Source organism: Sycon ciliatum, chromosome 4 (genome assembly GCF_964019385.1).
Source record: "Sycon ciliatum chromosome 4, ocSycCili1.1, whole genome shotgun sequence".
Taxonomy (NCBI): domain Eukaryota; kingdom Metazoa; phylum Porifera; class Calcarea; order Leucosolenida; family Sycettidae; genus Sycon; species Sycon ciliatum.
Window position 1 is genome coordinate 4,893,984 of NC_088646.1, and position 8,794 is coordinate 4,902,777.

The 8,794-nt window shown below is 46.9% G+C and overlaps 3 protein-coding genes across 4 annotated transcripts in view; 2 read left to right on the plus strand and 1 right to left on the minus strand.

Moving 5' to 3' along the window:
• LOC135814051 (fibrillin-2-like) overlaps positions 1 to 989 on the plus strand; it is a 25,845-nt gene extending 24,856 nt beyond the window's left edge. Inside the window, exon 6 of the mRNA XM_065327106.1 lies at positions 118 to 989. Coding sequence (XP_065183178.1) covers positions 118 to 476 — 359 coding nt within the window. The 3' untranslated portion in view covers positions 477 to 989. The remainder of the gene's footprint in view (positions 1 to 117) is intronic.
• The window catches only part of LOC135814049 (receptor tyrosine-protein kinase erbB-4-like), a 24,627-nt gene continuing 16,680 nt past the window's right edge, over positions 848 to 8,794 (minus strand). Inside the window, exons 16-24 of the mRNA XM_065327102.1 lie at positions 6,660 to 6,788; positions 6,310 to 6,405; positions 5,884 to 6,069; positions 5,368 to 5,431; positions 5,030 to 5,124; positions 4,593 to 4,668; positions 3,928 to 4,074; positions 2,818 to 2,918; positions 848 to 2,325 (exon numbers count right to left, since the gene is read on the minus strand). Coding sequence (XP_065183174.1) covers positions 1,378 to 2,325; positions 2,818 to 2,918; positions 3,928 to 4,074; positions 4,593 to 4,668; positions 5,030 to 5,124; positions 5,368 to 5,431; positions 5,884 to 6,069; positions 6,310 to 6,405; positions 6,660 to 6,788 — 1,842 coding nt within the window. The 3' untranslated portion in view covers positions 848 to 1,377. The remainder of the gene's footprint in view (positions 2,326 to 2,817; positions 2,919 to 3,927; positions 4,075 to 4,592; positions 4,669 to 5,029; positions 5,125 to 5,367; positions 5,432 to 5,883; positions 6,070 to 6,309; positions 6,406 to 6,659; positions 6,789 to 8,794) is intronic.
• Positions 7,507 to 8,794, plus strand: part of LOC135814050 (uncharacterized) — a 3,433-nt gene continuing 2,145 nt past the window's right edge. For both annotated transcript variants that reach the window (XM_065327103.1, XM_065327104.1), the window contains exon 1: positions 7,507 to 8,794. This exon is cut by the window's right edge and continues 197 nt beyond it. In XM_065327103.1, coding sequence (XP_065183175.1) covers positions 7,800 to 8,794 — 995 coding nt within the window. In that variant the 5' untranslated portion in view covers positions 7,507 to 7,799.

Genomic DNA, 8,794 nt, shown 5'->3' on the forward strand with positions numbered 1-8,794 from the left:
GCTATATAGGTCCTGCCACACCTCTATGGGTATTTACTCCTGTCACGTATAATTATAATGTGTGTACATGAATGTATGTGCGTGTGCTTCTGATGGTTGTCCGCTAACACACTGCAGATGCACCGGTAGGGTCTGATCAGTGTGAGGTAGTCAGCTGTGCACCGTGCAACATGGCAGAAACACTGCGTCCGGCCGAGAGTGAAGCCTATAACATCAACAGCACGCACTGCTGCTGGCAGCACGTCTTCAATTGTCCCCGGCCTGTGTCTGGCGAGAAAGTCGGCTGCTTTGCAGAGTATGACTGCCACCACCGGCGACTTGCCCTGGGCAAGTGTATGCAGATGCAAGGCCACTGGCGTATGAGCAGAACGTGCGACATTGACTGCAACCACTACCCCTCCACCTACTGCTCATGCGAGGGCAATTTGTGTAATCATCACGAACAGCTCACAGTCAATGGGCTACACGGCATGTAGTCCTTTATCCTGCCTACTACTGCTGCTGCTGCCGGTACTCTAGATGACTCAAGGACAAGACAAGACTATGCCATGCCCATACCTGATACATACCTCAGTGTCTGAGGAGCAGGCACATTCAGCTTCCTCGATCTCTGCAGTAGTGACAAAGGCACTGCACTGCTCAAGCTTCAAGAGTGCTGAGCACCCAACCCACACTCACATGCAAGTAAACCTAGTCATTTCCGTTGATACAGTACATTTCAAATCACAATTATCGGAACTTTTTACATTTGCCAAATATGTACTATTTAATTAAGGCCTGCCATGCTTCCAGCAGTGATTATGATTACCATAGGTAACCTTGCGTCTCCTACATGTACTATATGTACTTCCAACTAGTAGCAGAGCTTTGATATAACATAACATAGAGTAGGATACATAAGATTAACAGGTAGATAGTCTCGGTTATAAGTAGATAAATATCACATTTCATGCATATTATTATAACACTCGGAATGATCGCGAAGAGTCACTCGGAATGATCGCGAAGAGTCTAAAAAGAAATGTGCTCTTGGTATACGCTCAATGTCTCAAAGAGCAAGGCCATGTTTGTTGAAAGGGGATAGCGAAAGCCGTGGCTGGTGGCTCTCTCTGCTTTGGTTTACCTAACAGTCCCAATAGTTGACTTGAAAGTCGTGCATGTATCTCAAGCATACATGAACCATATTCAGAAAAAAATTCCTAAAGAAAGGTAGAAATCTATTCAATATTGGTAGCCATTTTGGAGGAATAGGGTACGGGTAGATCTCAACAGGTAGGTAAAATTGCGTAGAAAAGTGTGTGTTGTGTGCTCATATCTTCCCTAACCGTGCGGACGTGTGGACGGGTTTCTGTTGTCACAGTTGCTCAAGTACATGATCTATAACTGAACATTCTCGGTCTGAGAATTGCCAAGGTCGAGTGTGTTTGTTGCTTCTAACATACTGGTCCTATTTCCACTGGCATTGTTTCCCACCACCGGGGCTAGGGCGTCCGTTGGTGGTGGTGATTTGTTCACCATGACAACCACGTTACCGTCTGCAAGGAGCGAGTTTTCCCTTCGTGGCGATGGATGTGCTGCTGGTACCATAGTGTAAGGGTCGGTAATGGCTGACCGTGGCACGCAGTAACCGTCCTCCTCGGGCTGTGGTGTTGATTCGGACCTGGCCATGGGTAAGGCGCTGGTCGCAAGGGCGTACTGAAAGTCGTCACCGGATTCAGCGAGGTGTGTCCGGTTGATGTAGCCTATCGGTGAGGTTGCGGCCTTCTCTATATATTCATTTTCCATGATGTCGTTTCCTCCGGGGCTAGTGGCAGGCAGATTGCTGTACTGTGGAGGAGTGTGTAAGCGGTGAGTTGAGGACTCCTCTACCGGCACCGTGACAGGCAATGGAGCTGCAGTGCAGTTGTCGTAGGTGGCATCGTTCATCTCCGCAATGTCACCGCCGCCGCCGCCACCTCGCCCGGCAGTCTGCGGCGGGGTTTTAAACGGTTCTTGATATCCCACCTCGTCCGGGGACCCAGCACCAGCCACATTGTCATACTCAGCTATTGGTGGAGCGGCAGCAGCCTGTGTGTTGTCGTACTCTGCCTCAACTGGAGCAATGGCCTGCGTGTTGTCGTACTCGGCTGTTGTGTCATCTTCATTGCCATCGGACACTGGACCGGGAGTCCTGCGGGCGGCGTTATCATAGTCAGCCTCGGTTGACGGATCCATGTAACCATCGTCATCATACTGAGCCAGGTCCTCTTGGGTCAGGTCAAAGTCAGGCTCATTGTAGATACCCTCTGTACCCGCCTTGCCCGCACCCTGAGCCAACTTGTCAGCCTGCATAAAGTCAGCACAGCACAGGATTGGTACATGTACCACAAAAAAAAGTTACACAATTGCTAAAACACTGCTTACATTGCAGGCCGGTCTGCAGTTCTGGTCCGTCTACAGACTGATGCCATGATAATACAGTATTACGTAGGGTTTACAGACTGATGATAATTTCAATGCAGTACTGTGACCAGTAAATCATGGTATGTTGCTTACCAGTAGCTAAGCTAGGACTAGGAACCGAGGTGTGCGTGTGTGTGTGTGGGGGGGGGGGGGGCGTATAGAAGTTACTTAAAAGTACATTCATTCACTATATCAAAGTGCCAAGGACTCGTTAAAATCGGGCAGCAACCCTCACACACAAAGGAGATGAGCGATTGCTGCTGCTGTGCTAAAGGGGGGGGGGGGGGGGCAGATTAGCCCATTGTGCAATATCTTACCACAATCAGCCTTATGGAGACCTGTGAATAGTTTGCGGCCACGCATGGGTCAACGTACCTTTGTCTGAACAAAGTCCATGGGGGTCATCCGCATCTTGGCCAGCTGCTGCCGGATGTCAAGAAACGATGGCCGGTGTGTCGGGTGAAGCCGACGCCAGCCTGTTAGAAAAAAGAGTAGCAAATTAAAGTGCTTGTCATTATGAACACGAGTAGACTGCAGTCTACCACGCATAACTTCTAAACTAGTCGGCTGCTGATTTTGCTGGGAGCAGCAAAGCAGGAATACCACAGAAAGTCCAATGGGATCAGGGTGTACTGTACTGTGTGTGTGGGGGGGGGGGGGCAAAATTTATGGAAAACAATGCCTACTACCTTGGTGTACACATACATGTGTACATACATTCTTGGCAATGTTCATGTACTGTAAAAGCCGCTGAGAAATTTTCTGTGGTGTAATATTTTCGGTATTCTCCAAAATCGGCGGTTCGGTGGAGGGAAATGTTCGGCAAACCCGTTTTCCAGGTAAGTGTACTACTTCGAAGTTGTACAGAACCGAAATTTTTGGTGCGTTTTATTTTAGGCCACGCCGTTTTTTCTATGTTTCGCGTCACCTTATTCAATGAAATCAATGAGGGAGGGCGAAAAAAATAAAAAATAAGCCATCCAAAAAAAAACCAGTGTACGTGCATTGCATTTGTGTACAGTGAAGCGACGCGGCACTGTTCATGTACATGAATACATGAGTACGAGTGTATCCCCTCTGCCATGATTGTGTGACTTGCGGCCCAGCTTATTACACACACAGTCATGTACATGTACATGTGTGTGAGCTGAGTACAATCATGCGATAAATGGAACAAAATTGATGCCAACATAATAGTTACGTGTAACAATCATGTTCCGTTTTTTCTTCTTTTTGGGTAACATTTTCCGGTTTTCTGGGTTTGCATTTTAAATTTGTATTGCATTTTCAAAAAAAAAATTTTTGTTTGGTTTTTTTAAAACTCCGGCTGTGAAATACATGCGCGCGGGGAACGCGAAACATAGATAAAAAAACGGTGCGGCCTTAGGTAAAATTGTCGGCACCGAAGTTACCGAAAATAAAACACCACCGAAAAGTTCTGCTTTTACAGTACATAACATTGTACATGACACTGTGCACACTTACATTCTCTCATGAGTTTATATAGACTATCACTGGCAGCCGTGGGTTGAGGGAGTCGTTCACCAGACTCTAACAGTGGCAGTACACCGTGTAGTGGTACTCGCCTGTATGGAGAGTTGCCAAACGTCAGCACTTCCCAGGCAGTGATTCCTGCAGGATGGCGGGCAAATAGGCAGAGTACACAGTACAGCAGTGTTATCATACATGTACAGTGAAACCTGTCAAGGCGACCACTCGGATAAGGCAACCACCTGTTCTAGAAGACCACTGAAACCAGGATCAGGGGATTCTATTTCCAGTCTAATGACCCTGGATAAGGAGACCACCTGGTAACAGAGACCACGTTTTGAAGGTCCCTTGAGCGGTCGTCTTAGACAGGTTTCACTATACATGTACCCTTCTAGGAGCTACAGTGCAAGTCCTTCCTTGCCGTGGTTGGCTAACACCCTCTCTCTTTGTATTGGCCGGTGTTCTCACTGCGCTATGAGATGCTGTAATAAATAAATAAGTCAGGGAAAGTTGCAATAGGCTTGGTTTCGCCCACACATACAGTGTAAGAGAAGTGACCATGTGTCTAATGGTGCCCGGGCCCCCGGTGACTATAGATATGGTGCGATTGCGAGACACCAAGTGCACTGAGTCGAAAATCACAGAGAAGGGACACCTACCAAAACTCCAGACATCAGACGCATGCGTGAACTTCTTCTGCAAGATCGTTTCTGGTGCCAACCACTTGATGGGAAGCTGGAAGGAAACAGCAGAAGCAAAAGTGCAGCAGTGAAGCCAGAGTATTTTTGACGTGGCATTCAACTCGAGCCTGATAACGATCGGAAACAAAAACGTAATCGTGAGATATACCATGCACTTGGTGGTAGGGAACCCTGAACGATCGGCACGTTTCCTCACGACTGTGCTTCTTTTCAGGCTGAAAACCTTTCATGCTGTAGTCATTTGACCATCAAGCCTTCAAAACAACGGGCCAGCCAGCTTCACAGGACACAGGGCTTCACACGGTCCTTTGTAAAGGTTACAAGGCAAGGATGGTATAATGTCTGCGCCAATGCCAAACTAAGCTGCATGCATGTACTGTAAAAAAAGGTCTTACCTTTTGTGTGGCCTCAGCAGCTATCTCTTTCTGACCAACATCCAGCAGCCTTGCCAGGCCGAAGTCGGTGAGTTTCACCAGGTTTGGGTGCTCCACTGCAAGTCACCATAGTTCGGGAATACAACACATGGACAGTAGATCTAGAATCAATCCGTGATCTAGCTTGAGCTTGTGGTACACATACAAGCAGATGGATCGAGGCACAATTTCAATGGGAAAGCACGGGTGAGCATGGGTGATGTGGGTGAGCATGTGTTGTATGATAACAGCTTATCATGGATGTGGAAGTACACCTCTTCAATACATCATGCCACTGTGTCACCGCTAGCAGAACTTACCCAGGACGTTTCTAGCAGCCAGGTCACAGTGCACGACTGACTGCTCCTCCAGGTAGTGCATACCCTAAAGCGATGCAAAAAGAAGAGTGCACAGGTACATGTCATGCACGCTAAATCAATGTCAAGGAAATCGTCCATGGAAGATGCAAATGATATAGAGTCTATAGTAAGCAGATGCCGTGACTCCTGTCACTGAGAAGGATACTAGAATTTCACATACCGGTACACTGTAGCTGTTAGAGTAATGTTCGGTGGCTTAGTCCACTTCGTCTATGCTTTGTCTATGTCACGATGTTATCACTAGCAATGAGTACTAAACATACTCTTTACAAGACATGAGATTTCCAGTCTCCAATGCTAGGTGATCTCTAATGACAGGTGGTCTCTAACAATAGCTGGTCTCTTATTGCAGTGGTTGCTCTAAACAGTAAACACAGGTTCTGCACCGTACGGTGGTTACATGTATCATAGAATAATGACATCATACAGCACATAATCATCATATTGTCAACTTACATCACTGATCTGCTGGCAGTAGAGCAACAGGTTGTGTCCGTAGAGCGTTTCCTTACGCACTCTCAAGAATCCCAGCAGCGAGCCCAGCGGCGCCAGCTCCGATACCATCATGATGCTCGGTTCCATGCAGATACCGAGAAGGCGAATCAAGTTCTGATGCTCCAGCGAACTCATTACAGCCGATTCCTGTAGATAATCACCCATGTAGACCATGAACAACCTTCTTCACACAGACCAAGCAAGGAAAAATGGGGCTTCCAAAGTAATTGTATGTCTCTACTCTGTAGTATACGGCTTCCCGGTGCAGCTCCCACACAATCAGTCATGGCATTCATCTTGCTTATACCTTGCACATAGCTCAGTTGAAGTTGCACAATCAGTCAAGACATTCATCTTGTTTTATTACCCTGCACAGTATTGACTTACATCTAGCAGTTCTTTGTGGGCATTTGATGCGGCAGCAGAGTTCAGCACCTTTATGGCTACATCAGAGGTTTGCACTCCATCTTCCGTCCAGGTACCCTGCATAGGAAAAGAGGTAGTGGGTTTGTCAATTTCAACAATGCAGTTTCTCTCACATCAACAAAATGAAATAAATGTATTGCATTCCGAACCTATTTAAATTGAATGCATAAAGCAAGCCCAGCTGTGCCTTGTCAAAGGCCGCAATGAAGCAAACGGGCGTTCTTGTTCTCTCTCTATCTCTCTCTCCTGCCGGCCCTGGAGTCCCCTCCTCCCTCCCTTAAACACACACACAAGCACATGTCGGTCCATACCTGATAAACGACTCCATACGCACCAGAGCCAAGCTGTTCTCCTATTTCCAAGCAAGGCCTGGGTATGAGGTTCAGCACACCACGTGTTGGTGCCTTCTTGGCTGGTGCAGGCTGAAGTGTCATGCCCATCTGCATGGACACCATAAGAACAGTGAAACCACTCTCATAAGGCCTTTGCACTTACTTATTGTAATCCGACTTTAAAATTTCTACTGAGTCACTTTCACACATGGGACTTATGACATGGCACACTGGTAACAAGTTTGAACATACAAGTAGCATACCCCCCCCCCCCCCACCCTCTCTCTCTCTCTCTCCCTCTCTCTCTCTCTCTCTCTCTCTCTCTCTCTCTCTCTCTATCTCTCTCTCTCTCTATATCTCTATATCTCCCTCTCTCTCTATCTCTCTCTCCTATCTCTCTCTCTATCTCTCTCTCTCTCTATCTCTCTCTCTCTCTCTCTCTCTCTCTCTCTATCTCTCTCTCTCTATCTCTCTCTCTCTATCTCTCTCTCTCTATCTCTCTCTCTCTATCTCTCTCTCTCTATCTCTCTCTCTCTATCTCTCTCTCTCTATCTCTCTCTCTCTATCTCTCTCTCTCTATCTCTCTCTCTCTATCTCTCTCTCTCTATCTCTCTCTCTCTATCTCTCTCTCTATCTCTCTCTCTATCTCTCTCTCTATCTCTCTCTCTATCTCTCTCTCTATCTCTCTCTCTATCTCTCTCTCTATCTCTCTCTCTATCTCTCTCTCTATCTCTCTCTATCTCTCTCTATCTCTCTCTATCTCTCTCTATCTCTCTCTATCTCTCTCTATCTCTCTCTCTCTATCTCTCAAACGCTCAGTTGAAGATCCATCTCACTCAACATTTCCCAACCTCATACCTCAAAAACACTAACATCGAAGAGACTCTGGACAAACTAGAGAACTTCATTCACTGGTTTTTCGACCAGAAACCACCACCACCTCCACCAAAACACAAGAATGCAAATGAAAACCGTGCAGTGGAAAAACTCCGGGCTCACAGGCGTGATTTAAAGCGCCAATTTCGTAAGATCAAAAACCCGGACGAAGTACCTGCAGCGCTCAGAAATGAGTATTTTTCAATTGGAAAACAAATCAAGCGTCTTTTGAAACAACAAAAGATGTATGACGATCGATCCCGGAACAAGAGGGACCAGGATGCCTTTCTCAAGGACCCATATGCCTTCGGAAAGAAATTGTTTCAACCAACCAACCATGTCAAACCCACTTTCTCTGACACTACCTGCTTTGAGTACTTCCAACACACATATGCAGACCAGGATCGTGCCACTTCGTACGAATCCTGCCCTAGTGCAGGGAAGCCCCGGGATTGCACCCACCCAGTCGATGAGGGGACCCCTACATGGACTGAATTTCAGAATGTTTTGAAGAAGTGTCGCAACACCTCTGCACCGGGTCCTGACAAGATACCTTACATAGTTTGGAAGCTTTGTCCCTCCCTTCAATCCATTCTTTTCACCATCTTTGGGCGGGTTTGGGAGAGCAAGATCATTCCAAGGCAGTGGCAGGTAGCGTGTATCACACTCCTGGCCAAGGGGGAGGTGTCTGATGATCCTTCGAAATTCCGACCGATTGCTCTAGCGAACACGTCCGGGAAGATCTTTTTCACCTTAGTTGCAAAGCGCCTCTTGAAACATATGCTAGGCAATAAGTTCTTCGATGGTGACAACCAGAAAGGATTTATGCCTGCAAAGGCTGGGTGCTTAGAGCATACATCACTTTGTTATGAGGCGATGCGTGATGCAAAGACGGCAAAACGCCAAATTTGCATTGCGTGGATAGATTTGAAGAATGCATTTGGTTCAGTGCGCCACAATCTGATACAGTATGCTCTAACCCACTACAGCCTTCCTTTGCAATTCAGGAAATTAATTTTTTCCTACTACGACAGTCTTTGCGCTTTCGTCGTACAACCACACACCCCCACCTTTAATTACAACATTGGTGTTTTCCAGGGGTGCCCCTTGTCCCCGGTCCTTTTCAATATTTGTTTCCAGCTTCTGCTGGACTCACTTGCAGCCCCTGAATTAAGTTGCCTCTCCTATGATTTTAAATCTGCCCCTTTGCAAGTGTCCCAAACAGCTTTTGCTGATGA